At 43.3% G+C, this 23,260-nt stretch overlaps 1 protein-coding gene across 2 annotated transcripts in view; it reads right to left on the reverse strand.

Annotated features, from left to right (window-relative positions):
* The window catches only part of ZXDC (ZXD family zinc finger C), a 1,157,677-nt gene that overhangs the window by 171,378 nt on the left and 963,039 nt on the right, over window positions 1-23,260 (reverse strand). The window contains exon 9 of one of the 2 annotated variants that reach the window (XM_044078595.1): window positions 14,780-14,881. In XM_044078595.1, the coding sequence (XP_043934530.1) occupies window positions 14,780-14,881 (102 nt within the window). Of the gene's footprint in view, window positions 1-14,779; window positions 14,882-23,260 lie in introns of those variants that run through there. The other variant, XM_044078596.1, reaches the window with a different exon arrangement.

Genomic DNA, 23,260 nt, shown 5'->3' on the forward strand with positions numbered 1-23,260 from the left:
GGAATCAGCCTTGACTTTTTTGTATTGACTGTATATCCCAGGGCTTGTAGCAGGTAGATGACTCTTTGTAAGTCTTCTGTTAAGTTTGTTTTTGTTGTCCGCTTGTATCAGGCAGTCGTCCAGGTAGGGATAGATTTGAATTCCCTGATGTCTGCAATGAGCGATTACTGATGCCAGGCATTTCGTGAACACTCTGGGCGCAGTAGATAAGCCAAAGGACAATGCTGAAAATTGATAATGCTCTGATCCTGCAAGAAATCTGAGGTATCTTCTGCAAATTGGTCTTATGGGGACGTGCAGGTATGCCTCCTTGAGATCTAGAGTTACCAGCCAAGACTCCTTGCCCAGCATGGGAAGAAGCTGTTGTAGGGTCAGCATTTTGAATTTTGGAACAATGAGGAATGTGTTTAAAGCGGACAGGTCTAGAATAGGCCTCCATTTGTTTTCTTTTCTTGGTACCAGGAAGAGCCTGGAGTAAAATCCCTTCCCTTGCTCCATAAATGGTACCTTTTCCACAGCTCGCATTCTTAATAATTGAGATATTTGTTTTAGAGCTTCTGTCCTTTGAGAAGGTGGTAGGTTTGGCATTCCTCTCTTTCCTGGTAGAGTATGGAAATGGAACCTGTAACCTTTGTCTATAGTCTGCAAAATCCATTTTTCTCTTGTAATGCAGTGCCAGTTTCTTGAAAATAATGTTAGCTTTCCGCCTAAGGGTGCTTCTAGTTGTTTCCTGGTTGGCGGTGCCACCGCCAAGTCACTGTGATTGAGTTGTTGTAGTGGTGGTGGCTGTATCCGTGCCTCGTTGGTTGTTACCCTGCCACTGGCGACCCCTGTAGGCACCCCTGGATTGGTTTCTGCCTCGAGCGCCTATTCCTGCCTCTTTGTGCCTTAGAGGAGTCCGGAAAGGACCAGTTCTTGGAGGGCCAATTCCTGCTAAACCTTGGAGGTTGAACTTGTAAGAAATCTTTTACTGTTTGCACAGATTTTGCTTTCTCTTCCATCTTTTTTAGTACCTGCTGTGCGGGGGCACCAAATAAATTGACCTTGTCCATAGGTGCATCCAAAAGCTTAGATTTTACATGGTCTGGTAATGCCTGTTCTTTCAACCATGCATGCCTCCTGATAACTGTGCCAGTCATGGCCGATCTAAAGGAAGCCTCCAGTGCATCATAGCCACATTTTAAAGAATGGTTACTAACCTGCTGTATGTTATGTAATATTTCTTGAACATACTTTTTATCTAAAGATTCTTCAGAGGACAGCTTTTTAGTCAACTGGTCAAGCATAAACTCTTGATATTGAATCATATGAAATTGGCAGTTCAAAGCTCTAGCTGACAAAGTAGCAGAGGTGTAAACTTTTTTACCCCATCTCTCTAAGGACCTGGATTCCCTTTCAGCGGAGGGGGTTTTTAGAAGAAGTAGCTGCTACAGCTTTAGGGCCCTGGGAGATAGTCTCTGGATCTGCAAAAGGGGCCTTATATAAGTGGTGATGAGTGTCCGGGACCCTGTAGTACCTATCGGGCTTAGCAGGAGCCGGAGGTGAAGTATCAGGAGCAGTGCAAGCATCATTAAATGCATCATCAACAACAGATAGAACTGGAGGTATAGCTAAAGGCCTATGCTGTGGCAAGTGTAGAAAGGTCCTAAGCCTTTTTCTAGAGTCTGAGAAATCTTGGCCCTGCCACTGAAATTGTTCCCTCATAGCATGCAAGGTTTCCCCAAAGGAAAATTCCTCAAGAGGAGAGGCTGAAGGGATGGACTCCTCAGCATCAGAGTCTTCGTAAGGAGAATAAGAAGCCTCAGGAGGGTCTGTATGTTCTGAGTCATCAGAGGAATCATCTGTGGCTACTGGCTCAGGGGGCTCTGCTCTAGGCCTCTTTTCTAGAGGAGGGAGAGAGGCCCTGTCTGGATGAGGCTGGGCTCCACGGATTAAAGAGATGAGATCCTCTGCCAAAGAAAGCATATTGGAGCTGGTGCTGGGCCTGTGAGAGGGGGGCTTGGCAGGCACAGGTTTTGATGCTTTGGCTGCTTTAGCCCTGGCAAAGGCCTTAATAGACATAGCTGGAGGAGGCCTAGCAGCTCCACGTGCAAGGGTAGAAATATCTAGGGGAATGGTGTCTGATAAATCCTGTGAAATCACAACAGAAGGTTGGATTTCAGAAGCCGTTTCTACCAGGATAGAAGAGGCCTCGGTAGAAGGCAAGTTATCGGCTGAAGAAAGAACCGCTTGCTCGGTTTCGGCCGAAACCGAGACACTCGTGGTTTGCTTAACCGCGGTTTCGGCCGAAACCGCAGACCGCGAGTGTCGGTCCTTTTCTTTGTGCTTTTTGGTTATTTGCGTAGTCGGAGGATCCGACGGCATAATGTAGGCAAAATCGGGGCCGAAAATCTGCTCAGCAAAGTCCGAGCGACGTCTAAGCGTCCGTCGGTTAAAAGAAGCACAGGCTAGACAAGCTGCTACGTCGTGGTCTGGGCCTAAACAATGTATGCAATAGGAGTGGAAATCTTTATGAGGTATTTGTTTCCCACAAGATAAACAGTTATTAACTTTCTCTGACATCGGCTGAGGCAAGAAAGAGTCCCCAATGGGGTACTTAGCTTTATAGAAGTCTTCGAAGTAGTATTCGGTAGTAGTAATCTCTGGATCTGACCGACCGGCACTTGCGAACAGCTTCTGCTTCGGGCGCCACGCGGCAAGAAAGACTGAGGAAAATGGCGTCGGCTGATGCCTTTATACCCGAAGAACTGCCGCAATGACGTCGGGTGAAGTGCGACACCAGCCGAAGCCAGACCCAGACTTTGGAATCCGGCCGACCGAAGGGCTGCCTGACGACAGGACAACCCATTTGTAAAGACTGCAGATGCATCCTTGAAGGACATCTGGCAGTTTAAGGCCCTAATGGCCAAAGTTGCAGATGTATACTTTCTTACCCCATCTATCCAGCACCCTGGAGTCTCCATCAGAGGAGGTAGGATTTTTGGCAGTAGTAGCCTTGATGCCCTTAAGGTCCCTGTGAAATGGTCTCAGGATCCGCAGTAGGATTTTTAAAAAGGAACTTGTGAGAGTCAGGAATCTTGTAATATCTATCAGGTTTTCTGGGAGTAGGAAGTAAAGAGTCAGGGGCCAAGCTAGATTCAGAAAAGGCATAATCAACAATGTCTAGTACAGGAGGGATAGCTAAAGGCCTGTGCTGGGGCAGTAGTAAGAAATCCCTAAGCCTCTTTTTAGAATCAGAGTAATCCTGGCTTTCCCAGCGAAAGTGCTCCCTAAGAGTAGATGCAGGGTTTCACCAAAAGAGAAATCCTCTGGGTGGAAGCAGAGGGAATAGAGTCTTCTGCATCCGAATCCTCATAGGTAGATAAGGGTAAATCCTGTTCCTCACAGGAAACAGACATTTTAGAATCCTGGTCAGAAGTATCATAAGCAAATTCAGTCCTAGGTCTCAGAGGGGGAAGGATGGCTTCCCCTGATATACGGTCTTCAGCCATTCTTATCTAATTTTTAGGCATAGAGGCCTGACCATGCGGTCTGGGCATCGGTTTTCTAGGCATAGTTCGAGTTTTAGGCCTTGAAGAAGAATATGGCGTTGGTTTAATATGCAAGTCAGTAGGCCTGAATATACCCTCAGAAGCCGGTGCCTGCACAGCGGCTCCGGACCCATCCAAGGTAGAGACCTCCGCAGGTTCCACAGTTGAAGCATCTCGCGGCATATCGGACTCCGAATGGGTCTCAGTAGAGGCCTGCGAACCGGAAGTAGTGGGTACCAGGGGCAGCAAAAGAACCTCACTGAGTACTGGCGAACTGGTGACTGGCTTAGAACGAGCGTCGTCGGCAGCTTTGGAACTAAGCGGCCTGTCTCTGTCTTTATCTTTGCGTTTTTTCTGAATGTCGGTAGTCGGATGGCTTACTGAAGACATATCTGGATAATTGAACGGAGTACCAAAATATTTAGAAGGGTAAATTTACCAATGACTAATAATTTGTTGCTTAAATAAGGCACAAAACTGGCAGCGAGTTGCGTTGCGGTCAGAGTCTAGGCAAAGAATACAGTTGTTGTTGACTTTTGGCTGTTCCCGGTTAGGGGTCGCCACAGCGGAACTCCTGTCTGCTAATGATTGGCAGTAGATTTTGACAAACGCCCGAGGTGCCAGCTCGACGTTCAACCTTCAACGAAGGCACGCCCATTTATGCATGTCTTTCGAACGCCCACCCAACTGCAGGGAGGACATGCAGACTCCACACAAAAGGCACTCCCCGCACTCCAGCCGAGAATCGAATGGGAGAAGCTCTTGCTGTGAGGCAACAACGCTATCGCTGCACCACCATGGCAAGGAATACAGTACGAATGAAAATCTTTGTATTTGCTTTCCACAAGAAATATAATTATTGACTTTTACTGACATCGGTTTAGAGAAAGCAAAAGTTTCTCCAATGGGGTACTTAGCTTTAGTTGAAGACTTTGGTTCTGAAACTCGAAAATGAAAATTTCAGGAGTCGGCTGACTAGCACTTGCGAACTGCTTCGGGCACCGCACGGCAATAAAGACTGATTTAATGGCATTGGCTGCATGCTTTATACCCTTGACTACCTGACATCACGGAAGATGAGACAGCAACCGACGAAGGACCCAAGACTTTGATAATCAGGCAGATAACCCAAATGTGATGACTGCAACAGTGAAACATGAAGGACATCCAATGCGGTCTTGGGCCAGTAGGGAGTCAACAGCAAGATTTTTGATTTTTTCCTGTTGGATTTTCAAGAGGAATTTCAGAATGAGTGGAAGGGGAAGGAATGCATATAGGAATTCCCCCTTTCAGGAGACTGATACAGCGTCCACTCTCCATGCCTGAGGATGGAGTTCTCTGGCACAAAAATGTGTGAGCTGTTTGTTCAAAGGGGAGGAAAACAAGTCTATCTCTGGAATACCCCACTGGTGGACAATGTCCAGGAACACATCCCTGTGAAGCATCCATTCGTCGGCTTGTGTTCTGGATCTGCTTAGGGAGTCTGCCAATGTATTCTGACTGGAAGGGATGTAAACCGTCTGAAGGGATACATCCAGGAGGCGTGCTAGATCCCAGACCTGCATAGCTAGTCTGCAAAGGCTCATAGGATGATACTAGGCTGTTGGCCCGGAGGCCCTTATAAGCCTAGCCAAGAATTTCATCCATGTTTCCTTAAAGTCAGCACCTGTTTCCCCTGTCCAGCAGGGACACAGGTGGGGATCCCAGGGGTGTATTTTCTGTTTCCCATCCAGTCATCCAGGTTCCTCTTAAAGAGGGCTAGAGAGGTACTCTGCCTGACATGGAGAGGGAGTCTATTCCAAAAATAGGGGAGTTTTTGGGACACAAATCTAGCCCACCAACAAATTCTACTAATGTTACAGACCAGGTTATGGCCTTGCATGCAGGTTGCTCAAGTGGAGTTTGTCTTAGGATATGCAGCAACTCCATCAAGGCTGGCTCTGAGATGGCCTTGTATGCCAGATACAGATCACCTTTGAGCAGTCTGAGTAGAGGGACAGGGCTTTTAGCCTATCTGTATAGGATAGGTGTTTGAGACACTGGATCTTCCTGGTCAGGAACCTCTGTGGTCTCTCCAACTGCTGCATGTGACTGGCAAGGTACATGCTGAAGGGGGCACTGTACTAGATAATGGGTCTGATAAGGGAGGACTACAGAGATGTTATGACCTCCTTGTTCATGGATGAAATATACTTATTTATGAGGTGGGCCATATAGAAAGCCTTCAGTACAACAGAGGCAATGTGGTGCTCAAAAGTGAGGTTGCATTAAACCTGGGTGCCCAAGTCCCTCACGACTGATTGCATGCTTAGTACATTGTTATTAATGTGATAACTAGTGGGGATGCCATTTTCCCCAAAGGGGATAATGATGCATTTCTTGGCATTCAGTTTGAGGCCATGCTTCTAGCACCAGTCATTAGTTTGGGTAAGGCCCTCTTGCAGGATGTTCACATCACTAGGGAAATGCAAGACAGCACCCAACTTGCAGTCATCTGCAAACTTGGTCAGCCACAGACCACTGGTTTTGGCTTGCACCTCAGAAAAGTATATCCCAAACAGTAGAGGCCCCAAGACCGATCCTTGGGGTACACCGCTCATTACGGGTCTACTACTAGAGGTGGCTTCCCCTACTTTGAGTGGGTTCTATCAATGAGCCAAGTCAGCTACCCTTCTGGTAACATACGGGGTTGATGCCTAGCTGGGTGAATTTATCTATTAAGCCCAAGTGGGGAATAGTGTCAAAGGCTTTAGCTAGGTCAAGGTAGGTGGTGTGCACAGTCTTCCCCTCGTCCATGGCTTTGGTCACTGTTTTAAAGAAGACCACCAAGTCTAACAGGCATGATCTCCCTTTGACAAAAGCAAACTGCGTGGGGTCAAGCATTTGGAGGTTGCCAATGTCCTTGTTTATAACGTCCATGATAATACATTCCATGGCTTTACAGATCAGGCTAGTTAGGCTGAGGGGGCTATAATTGCCTAGGTCAGCGGATGCTTAAGGCTGAGGTGGATATAATTGCCTAGGTCAGTGGACGCTCCACCTTTGTGTAGTGGGATGACGGTGGCTGTCCTCCACTCAGCAGGGATGAAGGCGGTGCTCAGGTTTTGGTTGAATAGGGTGTCTAATGGAGCTGACAGCTCATGCCTGAGTTCATGTAGGATACAGCCCGAGATGTTACCGGGTCCCATAGAGACTGTATTTTTTGCCTTTGAGAGGGTATTAAGGACCTACTTCCTGGTGATGAGAAGGGGAGGGGGACAGGTGCTAGGGATGTTCTGGCTTACTGATGGGGACGGGGGACGGGGGGGGTGAAGTTTTCACTGAACCTGTCTGCCAGCAGGTTAGCTAAATCTATGGCGTTTGTGTATGTGGTGTTGACTACCAGTTCAGAGCAGATTTGGGTGTTACCTCTGAAATGGCGGACATATGTGAAGAAGGCCTTGTGACTGTCCTTAGTGGATGTAGCCAATTTGGACTCGAACTTAGCCTTAGAGGATTTAATCAGTGACCTTATTTGCTTGTTCAGACAAAGGAGAGATTGCAATCAACTTGGCACCTACTCCTTCTTGGTCCTACACATCAATTATTTTCTTTTATTTCAGAGTTTGCTTATTGCTGCTGTCCATCAGACAGGTCTACTCTTCCTTGAGGAAGATGATTTTGTCCTGTTAGGTACATCTGAGCCCATACAGCTATGTAGGTGCTCGTATAGTTTTTTTGGTGTAGGCTTGGAATTAGTGCTAGTTCCAACTGAAGGGACAGTGGTTGTGAAGCTGCTTATACCTGCACAGAGGAGACTGGAGTCAGCTTTGGAAATTTTTTTTTTCATTTGACCTGACGGGGAGAGATGGATACTTCAAAAGTGTTTGCTTTATGGTTGGATCTTACCAAGGAGGATGACACTGTAAGAGTGCTACAGTGGCTACTCATGTAGGTTAGGACCAGGATAATTTTCACCTCTTGTAGGGGTGTTGACCAGCTGATCCAATACACCAGCATTGACAAAGTAGGACCCCCCCCCCCCCATTTATATACCGAAAGATAAGACTGTCATGTTGTCTGTATGTACACGCAATCTCCCTGGTCTGATAAGGGGTTGGAATGCTTGAAGGGCAAAGACTAATGCCTTCATTTCCTTGATGTTTATGTGGTTCCCTCATTTGGGAGGGTGCTCACTCTCCTTGAACTGTGTGGTGATCTAGGGCTGCTCCTCAACCAGTGTCTGATGCATGTGTGAACAGGACTTGAGTTGGTGGCAGTTGGTGAATGGGGAGGCCTGGATTTAGACAGCTGTGTTATTCACCACTAGAGCTCCTTCTTGAGACAGGGTAGAAGAGGGATTTGAGATTCTAGAGGGTGGGCATGTTGAGACCATACTGACTTGAGGAACCATTGCCGTTATCTCATGTGTAACCTTGCTAGTGGAAGCATAGAGATGGTGGATGCCATCAGCCCCAAGATTCTGAGGAACTGCCTGTCAGAGATCTGATCTAAGGGGAGTGTCTCTGCAAAGAGCAGCAAAATCTCCTGTGTCCTGGAAGGTGGAAGTGACACCGTCATGCTCTGGGTTTGAAATCTGCAGCCCAGAAAGTTATGATCTTGGGATGGGACCAGGGATTATTTCTTGAAGTTTATGGTAAATCCCAAAACTTGTAGAATGACAACTGCCATTTGGAGATTTTAGCTTAATTCTGTTTGAGAACTGGCTTGAAGGGTAGACTGAGATCCCTTGGAGTCTGCCAAAGGCTGCCACTGGAGCTAGACATTTTGTGAAGACTCTCAGGACAGTGGAGAGTCCAAAAGACAAAGCAGAGAACTGACAGTGCAAGGATCCCACACAGAATCATAGGAATTTCCTGCATCTGTGGTGGATGGGAATATGAAGGCAAGCATCTCTGATGTCTATGGAAACCAGGAATGCTCGAGAGAGGAGTAAGGTTTACAAAGTAAGCATTTTGAATGAGGGGACTATGAGAAAGTCATTGAGGTAGGAGAGGCCTAGAATAGGTCTCCGAGGACCTTCCTTTCTGGGAACTAGAAATAGAGAGTAAAAACCTCTTCCCTCTTGCACTGGGGGGAACAGGTTTGATAGTGCCCTGTTCCAAAAGGCTTTGCAGGACTGGTGGGAAAGGGCGGGCTGATCTTTTGGAGGTACGGGAATACCCCTGAAGGGATGCACCTTTTGTCAAACCATGAAGTACCCCCTCTTGATGATGTTTAATACCCAAGAGTCTTGAGTGATGAGTTCCCAAGATGGAAGGGATAGGGAAAGGAGCTAAAAAAGGGGAGGGCATGGCACGCTGCTGGAAGAGTCACGAGGAGAAGCCCGTCCGACCAGGAAAGGGCTGTTTAGCCATTTGGGAAGAAGAGGCATAAGTAGGAGAAAACCGTCGAGTCTTCTTAGGCCTTTTCTGGGGTCTAGTTTGTGAGGCTGTGTATTGCCTGCATATGAAGAATTGTTTTGCAGGGTAGTTTCTGTGAAATTTATCCACAGGGGATACCAGAATGTGCTTAAGATCTTTAAGTTCTTTGCTTTTCTCTTGCAGAGATTTGAAACACTCCGTAGATGGTTTGCCAAAAAAGGCAATACTGTCTAAGGGGGCTCCCATTATTTTTGCCTTGATGTCCTCAGGTAGTGGCTGAAGCCTAAGGCAGGCAAATCTTCTGAGGGCAGAAGAGGAAGCAGCAGTTCTAGAAGTGGTTTCTACAGCATCATAGCTGCACGTAACAGAGTGGCTACCTGAGAAGCAGCAGCAAGGAGTGAGAATACCATGGCCTTGTTTTCAGAAAATGTCATGTCTGGAATAAGTTTGGAAATTTGAGAAAGCCCTTATCAGACACTACAGATATTACTGAAGGATCTGCAACTGGGACCTTGAAAAGAATATGGCAGTCCTTGGGTACCTTGTAGTACCTGTCTGGATTTTCAGGGCTGGGGGCCGAGAGTCCAGATGAGTGGAAGTGGATGCAAAAGCATCCAAAAAGGCAGGTATGGCATGAGAAATGGCTAAAGGACTAGGGGACTGTAGACATCTCTGCACTGCCCCATTTGAAGTGGTCACGCATTCTAGACATACAGTCTCCCCAAAAGAAATCTCCGCCATAGGGGATTCTGTTCCATTAGAAGCCTCTTCAGGGGAGGCATAATCTAATGGAGAGGGGATTTAAGAGTAATCCAAAGGGTTGTCATCCTCTTCACAGGAAGAATCTTCCTTTGAAGTGGGATGAGGCCTAGGTCTTTTCTGTGGACTCTTGATGGCTTTATTAATACCAATATGGAGCGTAGCTCTGATCGAAAGGAGAGGAACGAGGTTACTGAAAATGCATCTGGTGTTCCAGTATGGCAGTATGGGAGCGCTTTTTGACAAACTCGAAACAAACGAGGAAGTAATCCTTTTGCTCATATTGGTAAGCGTTCTATGGAATATCCAGGAGAAGTAAAAATCTTGATTTCAAAACTTAGTAATTTAATGGACAAAGAAGTGCTCACTTATTATAATTACACAAGCCTGCAAATGTATGTAGATCTTAACATAGTACCTAGAGGCTTGAGAGCAGTAAAATTTCCATCAGAGCCCTTCATTGTGACATGTGCAACTGATAAAGTTTTCCAACAGATATGGAAAAAAGCGGCACATCATTGTTCAATTGAATGGCTTAATATTTTAACAGAACGGGACATTCTTAAATTGTCTAACATCAAAAAAGAAATCACTATGGTATGTACAAATTTAATGTCTACTTTAGAAGGGTGAAATTTGAATCCTGTCTTACTGAAATTCAGGACAAACTCACTGTACATGAGAAAAAAGTACTGGAACAAAAGATGCGTAAAATACACAGCCTTCTTTGGTGGATCCAATCAGCATTTACATTCCAGAATGGGTCACCTTAATGGGAGTGGTCCTCAGAAAGAATAGACAACAGAGTGACAGTGATTTAGGTTCTGATTTTCCACCTTTGCCCTCACCAGTAGACGACTGTTACTTTTTGGAACATTTTCATCCCTTTAAAACATATGGGAGGCAACAACAACAGAAAAGAAGTTATACGGAACAAGAATCACAGAGAGGAGGGCCCCCCCGCCAATGGCGCGAAAACAAAAGGACTAGATGGTACTGATTCTTGTTCTTATCATGTTTTGAATTCAGTTGTTAATTTATCTGGTTGTTATATTAGCGAAGAAGTTTTTACTGTCTTGAATCATGGACTAAAATTTGTACATACAGTTGTGCCAAAAAAATATGAATGTAAAATAGAGCTATTTAGGTTTGTTCGTAAATTACATTTGTGGCATTATTTTAATTGTATTGTTGCTAAAAATGCAGGGCCAATGGATTTGTTGAATAACTCACAAAGCTCGGATACGCATTCGTTAGAAGCTAGTAATAATTCTTTGAATGATTCATTCTTATCTTGTGTTAGTGAATTGAACGCGTATTGTACCATAGATACGTCTGTAATTAAAACAAAATCTAAATTTATGCCACCATTTGTACATGAAGGGATAAAAAACTTTCAAATGATGGCGGGTTTTGAAAATGATGCATTAATAGATAATTTAAACAGAAATGTAAATTTTAATTTATCCAAAAATGAATGGATGGAATTAATGAATTTTTCCAAACAATGTGATCCAATAGTAAAGCCTTCAGATAAAGGCAATAAAATTGTTATCATGCATTATACTCAATATTATAAAATGTGTGCAGATTTATTAGGAGACGAGTCTATATACTGTGAAGCTTCTGAGGAGGCTATAATAGTAGCCAAGGAAAATTACTTGAACCTAATACATAGAGGCTTGAGATTAGGTTACTGGTTAGATGTTGATGTTGAAAATAAGTTGAACATTCAAGAGTGTAGTCCAGCCTATTTTTACTGTCTACCTAAAATCCATAAGGATATGATAAATCCCCCAGGTAGACCGATTGTCTCGGCTAGTAATTATTTTTTACACAATCTAGGGGTGGTTCTACATCAAGTGCTACTGAAGGAGGCACAGAAACGTCCATCCTATATACAAGATTCGTTCGATTTTTTGAATAGAATAAAAAATGTGATTTGGAGTGAAAATATGTACTGGTTGACTTTAGATGTTAAAAGCCTATACACTAATATTAAAAATTCTTTTGGAATAGAGGCTTTATATAAGCAGATGGGGGATTCACCATTAACACATTATATTTTAGATTTAGTGAAATTTTATTTGGAGAATTATTATTTTTATTTTGATAATAAAATTTTCCACCAAATCCAAGGTACAGCCATGGGTGCTGCATTTTCACCCATGTATGCAAATATTTTTATGGGATTGGTGGAATTTGAATACATTTATACTCATTTGTTTGTTAAAAATTATGTTATATATTATTTCAGATTTACTGATTTAATTTTTTTGTGTGAGGGAGGTAAATTTGAAGTTGAGAAATTTGTACAAGATATACAAACAAATAGGTTTGGTATAATGTTTGATGGCATACAATGTGAAATGTGAGAATGTTTCCTTTTTGGATATTAATTTACAGGGTATTATAGGTACAGGCATACATAGGAAATTTGATTGCCTGAACGAATTTTTAATGGGCACAAGTGGCCATCCCAGGCACACCTTGGAAGCTTTACCTTATAGTGAATTTTTAAGATTATTTCGCATCTATAATGACGAAAAAGATTTCTTAATTGAGATTAAGAATACAACAGATATGTTTATAAGAAGGCAATATGATAGACAATTACTTAACTCGAGTATAAATAAAATATTTGATAAAAGATACAATAGGGGACTAAAATGTTGGAAAAAACAGAACAATAAAGCTAGTATGAATAATAAAAAAGAGTCGGAAGAGATTTTTATGGTCTCTACATTTAATATATATAGTGAAAACATTAAGAAATGTATTTTACATTTTTGGAAATTTTTGCAAAATTATAGAGAGCTTAATGAGTTAGTAGAAAAGAAATTGAATTTTGCTTATAAAAGAGGGAGAAATATAAGGGATAGGATAGTGCACACGAAATTTATTAGACCGGGTGAGAAAATATATGAACAAATTGTTGTTAAGGGAACAGTACCATGTGGAAAATGTAAAGTTTGTCCTTATGTAAAAATTTTTTTCCATATATTAATGGAATTAGTTTTAAACCTAACGGTCATTTTAATTGTAAAACAGAGCGAGTTATATGTTATTCAATGTAGTTGCGAAAAATTTTATGTAGGTCAAACTAAAAGAATGTTTAAAGTTAGAATTATGGAACATTTAAGGGACATAAGAGCAAATAAAATAGAAAGTCCCTTAGCTCAACATTTTGTAGAGTTTCATAATGGTAAATGTGATAGTTTGAAGGTCACTATTTTAGAGCGGATTTTTATAAATGAAGCTAGTGAGGGTAAAATAAAAAATGCACTTTTAAAGAAAGAAATGATTTTTATTTTGAAATATGAAACATTGAGTCCTGCAGGGTTAAATACCGAGTGTTGTTAGAAAAGTTTGATTTAATACACTGTCTTTTTAAGTGGAGAATTAGTTTTATGTTTAATTGAATAATCAAGTTGGTAGTGTTATATATACTCTTGATGTATGTGAATTGTTACTCCTTGAAGGCTTTTGGTGAGCCGAGGCGCTAGAGAAAATAAAGTGCTATTTCCACTGGTTCGTTGTTCTCTTTGATGGTGTGGTAGTTCGTGTGACAGTTCGGTGTCTTGCAAGTTGTTTTTCTATACCTTGTAGTACCTGTCTGGATTTTCAGGACTGGGGGCCGAGAGTCCAGATGAGTGGAAGTGAATGCAAAAGCATCCAAAAAGGCAGGTATAGCATGAGGAATGGCTAAAGGACTAGGGGACTGTAGACATCTCTGTACTGTCCCATCTGAAGTCGTCACACATTCTAGATATACAGTCTCCCCAAAAGAAATCTCTGCCATAGGGGATTCTGTTCCATTAGAATCCTCTTCAGGGGAGGCATAATCTAATGGAGAGGGGATTTAAGAGTAATCCAAAGGGTTGTCATCCTCTTCACAGGAAGAATCTTCCTTTGAAGTGGGATGAGGCCTAGGTCTTTTCTGTGGGGAAGCAGGCCAGGCCGGAGGGGATGCAGGGTGACCTGACGAAGGCCTAAGCGTCACAAAGGCCTTAAAAAGGCTTTGAGAGAAGTTTAGTCATTCCTTCTGTGTGTCTGGAGGGGGTGGGCTAACATGCGCAGTTTTTTTCTTTGCTGGGGTATCTATATGCTGCAAAGGAGGACGGTCAGACAGACATAAGCCTACTGTAAAGATGCATGTGTGTGTGTGTGTGTGTGTGTGTGTGTGTGTGTGTGTATATATATATATATATATATATATATATATATATATATATATATATATATATATGAGAGAGAGAGATGTGTATGCATACACACACACTTGTGTGCACACATTCTCTCTTCTAACAATGGTCCTTTAAGAATTAAGAAAAATTCCCCCACAAAAAAGTAACTCATCAACCAAAACTAATTCACTGTCCTCAAGAATTCTAATAAGACATGCATATGCATCCACTTTGCCCAAATGCCACAGACATATCATACAAATGAGAGATTATGTCTGATAGAAACACACAATAAAACTTAAGACACTGCTGACATGCAACGGCAATTTAGAAAACTGCAGCTGAAGTATTAACATTTTAAGGAGCTACATACAGCACAAACAACATAAGCAGGAAATGCAAAGATGATGAACTTCTCTGAAGGAAAGGAAAGGAAAACCTAATGTGATGGTACCAATGAAGGGAGGAAAAAACCTACGATGAACATATCCTCCTTATCAAAACAAGGAAAAAATCCCAAGTGCCAGCAATTTGATTTACATTAACACAATCTTGCTAGTGTAAGGTAAACATTTCTTCAAAATCATAAGGAAATGAACCAAAATGCCTATACACTTACTGTTTCCTAGAACTCCTTGAAAGTTGAATCTCATTTCTCCTTCATTTTTTGCACTCCTCATACAACTAGAGGCGGAGGGGCCAGTCTGCTTCACTAAAATCTCCATCACTCCACACCCAGCTTTTAAAATTCAGAAATTAACTCTAATCATATCCCACTAGCTCTAATGGAAGGCTTTTTTGAGTTGAACTGATGTGAACATGGTAAACTAAAATGTTTAAATAAAAAGGTGCCAAAACAAACTACTCAAACATTTCAGTAATTTATCTGACAATCAAATTCCAACACAATGTCCTTGTCACAACTGTAATGAGACGCTACCTGGAGGATATTCACTGGCAAGTCCACGGTAAGCTGAGAGTGGGAGGTAGGAGACTGAGAACTGAGCTGGAAAGCCAAATCTGTATCACTGGCAGGATCATCCTGGGAGAACAAAAGGTTACTAGAGTTAGGGGCTGAGGCTGTTTCTTCAAAAAAATACTGTGTTTTATAAGCAAACTAATCAGACAGTTTCAAATTAAATCCTTGCACAATTCTTAAATTCATAAGGAACAGCTACTCTGAACAGAAGCCTTACTGCAACCATTACTTGACTGAATACTTCTGTTACTAGGAGAATCAGAATCAGTTCTCTGCACTGCTTCTTGAAATATTTAACTTGTTTGAAACAGACTTGTGAACAATCAATCACTATGCAGCACTTATCACTGGTATTATTTGTACATGGAAATAAACATTTTTTTTTTTTGCAAAGTTTAATTTTCTTCACATAGGATATCCCAGACTAAGATTATAAATGAGTCTCCAATCATAACCAAGTCATTAAGTGTATGAGAAATGGATGACAAGAAGTTCACCTAGAAAGGTGAATCTCTTGACATCTGGTGAACTTTCAGTTGGCCATGATCAGAGAAACCAATCATATTTTTTTTTTTTAACAGAGGGAGTTGTAGATGCTCAGTCATATTATCACTTTCAAAGGAAAAGTGTAGGAAGCACAATATGTTCTGCAGCTCTGACAGCTGCAACATACTTACTGGTGTCCCAGTGATAGAGGCCTGAAGCTAAGAGCACTTTCCATCAATTAACAGGTTTAAAAGCATTTAGACCCTTCACTTAGCTACAACTTTTTTTTTTTTTTTGTGATAACACAGTGCACTATAGCTTCGAAAGCTGCCAGTTCCACAACACAGTTCTGTAGTGGATGCTGTGTTGGAGATCAAGCCTCGACAACTCTGAACAGTGCTCAACGTTGTTACACATTTTCTGATTTCAGGAAAGTGAAAAATAGTTACCTTTTGCCAGTTCTGAAACATGAACAAAAGGTTTGGTGTATGCCAGAAAGAGTAAAATAGATTTCAAAAAGTACAGTTTTGTACCTACCATAAATGTAGATGTTCGAGTGTATACACTGCTGCAGTCATCACACTTGGGTTATCCTGCCGTCAGGCAGTCCCCGCAGTCGGCCCGAGTTCCAAAGTCTTGGTCCGGCGTCGGTTGCTGTCGCTTCTTCCCTGACGTCAGTGCGCCAGGGGTATATAAGATGCAGCCGATGCCATTTTCTTCAGTTTTTCTTGCCCCAGATGTCAGGTGCCCCCAAAAAGGTAGGCAATGTAAATTGCTAATAAAACATACATAAGAAAAGCAATCAAATACTTTATGCTACCAGCAAATACTTCCCATAGGCAGCAAAGGGTAGAATACTAGGGTAAATAACAGCAAGTAAGAGGGAAGGAGGGAGGGTAACCTGGACTGCAGCAGTGTATACACTCGAACATCTACATTTATGGTAGGTACAAAACTGTACTATGTTCATCGTGTTACACTGCTGCAGTCATCACACTTGGGTAGAATCCCAAAGCAGAGGTAGGGTGGCTAGTTTTATAAGGCATTAGGGGTGGCTATAAGGCCCTGCAGAACTGCAGTGGCAAAGCCAGCTCTGGATTTGGAGTAAAGAGGCAGATGGTAATGCTTGGTGAAGGCATGTACAGAAGTTGCTACTTCCAAAATGTCCTTGGTAGGTACTCCTCTGAGGTAGGCAGTTGAAGTGGCTGTTGCCCTGGTGGAATGAGACCTAATGTTGTTAGGTGCAGTTTTCCCATGATGTGTTTAGCAGAAACGTATGCAATGGCCTATCCATTTTGAAATGGTCTGTTTTAAAATGGCTTTTCACTGTGTTCCTGCAGCATATGATACAAACAATTGCTCAGTTTTTCTGAAAGCTTTAGTTTTGTCCAAGTAGAAGCATAACTGCCTGTCTATGTCCAAGGAATGCAGTAGTCTCTCCCCTTTATTCTGTGGATTTGGATAAAATGTTGGCAAGTGAATATTCTGGTTTAGAGTCACACCTGATACCACCTTTGGCATAAAAGTAGGGTTTTGTTCTTAAAGACACCCTGTCTTGGTGGAATATGATGAAAGGTTCCACTGCCATTAGTGCCTGTAATTCTGAAATTCTTTGTGCTGAGGTTATTGCCAGGAGCAGAGCAGTTTTCCAAGAGACATATTTTAAGTCTGCTGAGTTAGCTGGCTCAAAAGGAGGTAAAGTTAATTTCTCCAAGACAAAGTTGAGGTCCCAAGTTGGAATTGGTGCTCTACGGGGCGGTCTTATATTTCTAGCCCCTCTGAGGTACTGTTTTACCAAAGGATGAGAAAAAATTGGTGGATCTGTGTTGTAATTAGCAGAGATGGCAGAAGCATGGATCTTAATGGATGAAAAGGAGAGGCCCTTGTCCAGCATCTCAGTCAAGTATAGTAGTATCTGAGGAATATTTGGGTCAAGGTTGTGAACCTGGTTCCAGGCACAGAATCTCTTCCATTTATCCAAATAGACTTTCCTGGTACTAGGCCTTCTGGCCTCCGGAATGACATCCATAACAGCTTTGGAGAGAGGCACTGCTTGCTTGACTAAGGAATCTTCCATGCTAGCCAGGTTTAAAGTCTTGAGCTGGCCGTGAAGTATCTGATTGTTTTGCTGAGTCAGAAGTTGTGAGATTTGAGGCAAAATCCATGGTGGTCCTTGTGCTAAGTTCCTTAAGATTGGGTACCAGTGCTGGCGTGACCAGTCTGGGGCAATCAGGATCATCTTTGGCCTTTCTTGTCTGGCTTTTATGAGTACCTTTGAAAGGAGAGGCAGTGGTGGGAAAGCGTACACTTGTAGGTTTTTCCAGCTGAATGAGAGGGCATCCACTTTCCATGCTTTTGGGTGGTAAGTCCCTGTGCAGAATTTCTGTAGATGGCAATTCATTGGGGATGCGAACAGATCTATGTCCGGGCTCCACCATTTCTGTATTATCATCCTGAACATTTGTGGATGTAATTTCCACTTGTGCGGATCCATGATGTTTCTGCTTAAGTCGTCTGCCAGTGTGTTTTTCTCTCCTGGCAGGAATTGTGCTTGCAGATGAACTTGATAGGTTATATCTGTGTTCCACAAGGTCATGGCTTGTCTGCATAGGGGATATGAATGAGTGCCCCCTTGTTTGTTTATGTACCACATAACTGTGGTGTTGTCTGCCTTTAGAAGTAGTTGTCCTGGATGCAGAAGGTCCTTGAAAGCTGTAAGTGCATTTTGTACAGCTAGCACCTCTTTTTGATTGATGTGAAGATGCCTTTGTTCTGCGGGCCACTTGCCCTGAATACATTTTCCTGCCATGTGTGCTCCCTAGGCGTAATCCGAAGCATCTGCTGTCAGTGTTTGCCTGGCTGTGGGTTGAGTGAAAGGCTGTCCCTTGTTGAGATGACAGGCTTGAGCCCACCATCGAAACTCCTGTTGAAGGCAAGGAATAAGTGGTATTACTGTTTCCAAACTATGACAGTGTTGAGACCAGACACTCTTTAGGTACCACTGTAGTTTCCTCATATGCAGTTTTGCATATGTAATTAGTAGTATGCAAGATGCCATGTAACCCAAGGCCTGTAGAATTTTTCTTGCAGGGAGTTGAGTTTTTGTTGCCATCAAATGGAAATATTGAGTCAGTTGTCCTTGCTTGTCTGGCGTGAGATAAGCCATCTGGACTACTGTATTTAAGCTGGCACCCAGGAATATTATCTCTTGTGAGAGCACTAGTTTTGTTTCTTTTCGTTTACTGTGTACCCTTGGCAAATTAGCAGTCTTTTTACAAACGCCAGATGCTTTAGAAGAATGTCTTTGCTCTCTGCTTGAATAAGGCAGTCGTCCAAATATGGGTAAATTTGAATTCCTTTTTGTCTGCAAAATGCAATAACTGGTGCCAGGCATTTTGTAAAGACCCTGGGCGCAGTAGATAAGCCAAAGGGCAGTGCAGAGAATTGGTAGTGCATTGAACCTGCTAAGAATCTGAGGTATCTTCTGCAATTTTGTCTGATAGGGACAGGCAGGTATGCCTCCTTGAGGTCCAATGTTATGAGCCAAGCTTTCTTGCCCAGCATGGGAAGAAGCTGCTGTAGTGTCAACATTTTGAATTTTGGAACATCCAGGTAAGTATTTAGAGAAGAAAGATCCAGAATGGGCCTTCAGGCTTTGTCCTTTCTGGGAATCAGAAAGAGTCTTGAGTAAAATCCTTGTCCTTGCTCCTGTGTTGGTTAGGTTCATAAGTTCATACTAGGCTATCTGCCCTGAGGCAATTATAAGCCTAGCCCGATTCTGTATGGCTTACGCCACCCCCTTGATTTGAGTATACTGTGCCCTTTTTAAGGTTTACGAATGCAAACCACTTGGCACCACAGGACCCGGAAGCAGGTACACAAAGGCTTTCAAAATAAGCAGTAGAAGAAATCAATCAGTTGCTAGGTCTCCAATAAGATCCTTTAATATGACAAGGCAAAGTTAAAATCACAGTCTCTTCCAAGCGCTTTCACTGGACCACTTTTTCAAGGCAAAGATTTTTTGCCTTGAAAAAGCTCGCAAGTGGTCCAGTGAAAGCGCTTGGAAGAGACTGTGATTTTAACTTTGCCTTGTCATATTAAAGGATCTTATTGGAGACCTAGCAGCTGATTGATTTCTTCTACTGCTTATTTTGAAAGCCTTTGTGTACCTGCTCGTCCTGTGGTGCCAAGTGGTTTGGTTTTTCTTCTCTTTTTAAGGTTTAATTTACTGTGTCTCTGTCTAATAGTGAGACGGGAGTAATCCCTGGGACAAACCTACGATCCCCCATCCACCTATCGAGATTCTTCTTGAAGAGATTCAGTGAGGTGCTCTGCCTCACATGAACTGGAATTCTATTCCAGAGCGAAGGGAGCCTCTGGGTTATGAACCTGTCCCTCCAGCAAGTTCTATTTATTTCTGTGCTGAGGTTCAAGTCCCTCGAGTGTGTGGCTCTAAGGGATTTAGATTTACTGAGGTGGAGCATGTCCATTAATTCTGGATTAGACATAGCTTTGTATGTCAGGCATAGATCGCCTCGAAGTAGGCGGTATGCAACTGAGTAGAGCTGGAGTTTTTTTAACCGAGCAGCATATGGCATCTGTTTGAGACCCTTGATCCTCTTGGTGAGATACTTTTGGGGTCTTTCTAATTGCTGCAGGTTTCGGGTAAGGTACATCCCAAAAGAGGCATTGTATTCTATGATGGGCCTGATGAGGGATGAATAAAGGGGCACGATTACCTCTCTTGATCTAGATGTGAAACCCTTCGTGATGAGGTGGGCTATGTAGAAGGTCTTTCTAACCATTTTGGCAATGTGGTTTTCAAAGGAGAGATTGCTATCAACTTGGGTCCCCAGGTCCCTAATAACTTTCTCTGTACTTAATGGGTTTCCGCCTATGTGGTAATTTGTGGGCACATTGTTTTTGCCAAAGGGTATGACTATACATTTTTGGCATTTAGCTTTAAACCATGGCGCTGGCACCAGTTATCTGTCTCTGTGAGACCTTTTTGAAGGATGTTTGTGTCAGCTGGAGAGTTGATTATGGCGCCCAGTTTGCAGTCGTCTGCGAACTTGGTGAGCCATAGTCCTCCCACGTGTGCCTGTACCTCGGAAAAGTATATACCGAACAAGAGTGGTCCCAGGACAGAACCCTGTGGGACGCCACTTGTGACTGGTTTCGAGTCTGACATGGCTCCAGCAACTCTCACTCTGTGGGTTCTGTCTTTGAGCCAGTTTGCGACCCATCTTGTGACATAGGTGTTTATATTTAAGCTGGATAGCTTATCTATGATGCCCGAGTGGGGTATTGTGTCAAATGCCTTTGCAAGGTCCAGATAGGCTGTGTGGACTACCTTCCCTTCATCTATGGCTTTGGTGACTGTTTCGAAGAAGTCAACCAGGTTCAAAAGGCAGGATCTGCCCTTGACAAAGCCGAACTGGGTAGGATCTAGTGTCTGTAGGTCCCCAATGTCTTTGTTTATGAGCTCCATGATGATCCTCTCCATAGCCTTGCAGACTAAGCTAGTCAGGCTTATGGGGCGATAGTTTACAGGGTCCGTAGAGGCTCCACCTTTGTGGAGTGGGACCACTGTTGCTGTACGCCATTCTGTGGGCACATATCCTGTAGTGAGGCTGAGATTGTATAGCTGTTTTATTTGAGGGATTAGATCCTCTTGGAGTTCATGTAGGACACAACCTGGGATGCCATCTGGTCCCATGGAAGCAGTGTTTTTTGCTTTGGAGAGGGCAGCCTTCACCTGAGCATCAGAGATGTTTGGGAGGCAGCCCTCTGTTGGGATGCTCTTTTGGGGGGAGGGGGTGGAGAAGTTTGCACTGAACCTGTCTGCCAGGATATTGGCGATGTCTGTGGGTTCAGTGTATTTTTTGTCGTTTAGAATCAACTCAGAACAAGTCTGGGAGTTGCATCCCAGGTTTCTAACATAACTGAAAAAAGCCTTATGATTGTCTTTGGTGTCCTGTGCAATTTTTCTCTCGAAGCTGGCCTTGGAGGATTTTATGAGGGATCGTAATTTTTTGCTAGTACTGATCAGAGATGCCTTCCCTATTAGGGATTTTGCTCTATCATGTAGTAGCTTCCTCCTTCTGTTGTACAGTTTATTTATGGCAGGGGTCCACCAGACTGGACGCCTGCCTTTGGATGACTGGGTCTTGGTTTTGTTTGGGATAGCATGATCCATGCATTCCTGGAGATGTCCGTAGAATGCGTTTATATAGGATTCTGCAGTTTGGGCCGTAGTTTCCACTGGCCCTGGGGCCTTGAAGAATTCCACTTCAGTTTTGAGAAGTGAGTTTGCTTTTGAGAAGTTTTTCACTGTGGTTTTCTGGGCTGGGGGTGGGGTCGGGATGTGGACATCCAGTGAAATTAATTTATGGTCTGATCTTACCAATGAGGGATATACTTCTGGTGTGGAGCATTGAGTCCCCATGTTGGTAATGATCAGGTCTAGTATGTTGTCCCCTCTTGTGGGAGTGGTGACTAGTTGTTCCATAGCATTTGAGTTTATAATTTCCAGGAACCTTTGGGCTAAGGTGCTGGGGCTTGAGTAGTGCTCCCAGTCAATGTTTGGGTAGTTGAAGTCGCCCAATATAATGGTGTTCGGAGAGATATTCATGTTCTCCAATGTTTTCAAGAAAGCCGAGTGGGATTCCTGACTTTGAGAGGGTGGTCTGTAGGATGCTATAAACTGAAAAGCAGTCTTGCCCACTGTTAGTTGCACATGGATGGTCTCCGATACTTCGTGCAATGCCACTAACCTGGAGGTGTGGATATCCTTGATAAATATTGAAACTCCCCCTCCTTTTGTGGTTCGGTCTGGGTTTTGTGGCCGAAAAGCATGATATGAGGTATAGCCTGGTAGTGCTGGGGTGCTCTCTAGAGCCTTGAACCAGGTTTCTGTCACTGCACAGATATCGATGTTCTCCATACTGAGGAGAGCTTCGAGTGCGTGCATCTTGAGGTTAAGACTTCTGGCGTTTAGCAGCATTATCCTTAGTTTCTTGTTCCATGTGCTGTCTATGGGGGTGGGTTTGACTTTTGAGCCTTGCCTAAAAAAGGCACTATGGGGGTGGCAAGAGCCGTTGCCAATATCCGAAAGCCCAGTGGTGACAGGTGCAAGCCGTCCCTAGCGAAGCAACGTGGCTTGTCGAGCATGTCATCCCAGGCTGACGGACACTGGATCCCCTTTGAATGACACCAAAATTTTAGCCAATTGTTAAAATCGATCATTTTGTCTTTGTACTGTGGCATCATTCTAGGTGAGGGTAAGATGCTGCTCAAGGTCAGGGTCATACCAGCCTGGGCTACATGATCAGAGAGCTCCTCTATGTCTCTTTTCATGTAGCCCAGGGAGGTACGTCTCAGGTCATTCACACCAGCATGTACAATGACTGAGTCATATTTGTATTTGCTTTGGAGTGACCTGAGTGCTTGTGTTATGTGGCGGATCCTAGCACCCGACAGGCAGCTCACCGTGACCTTCTCTTTATTCAGCCTGGTGAGCGGGACATCAGTGTGTCTGACAATAGAGTCACCTATTACAAGAGTATCAGGTGTGTTATTCAGCCTTAAGGGCTGTGGCTGCTTGGCACACTGACTTTGTGGGCTATGTGTTGTGCGTGTTTTGTTTTGAAGTAGCGTTTGCTTGGATGTCTGCTTTGGAGGTCTCTGTTGCTTAGGTAGATTTTTATTTACAGCCTCCGAGTATGTTTTTGTGTATTTATGTGTTTGGTTCGCTGATGTGGTGGGACTATGTGATACTGGAATTGTGTTGTGTGAGGTTACCTTCTCCTCCTGACTGGTTACACCAGTTTTGAGATGAGAGCTCAGCCTCCAGTTTGGCTAAATAGTTGTATCTCTCACATATATTTGAACCTGTTTGGGGGAGGAGAGGGTTGTCCGTGTACATGAGACAGTTGTAACATTGCCTCAAAATTC

The sequence above is a fragment of the Protopterus annectens genome, chromosome 7.part1 (assembly GCF_019279795.1).
Source record: "Protopterus annectens isolate FY-2018-M chromosome 7.part1, PAN1.0, whole genome shotgun sequence".
Lineage (NCBI taxonomy): Eukaryota > Metazoa > Chordata > Ceratodontiformes > Protopteridae > Protopterus > Protopterus annectens.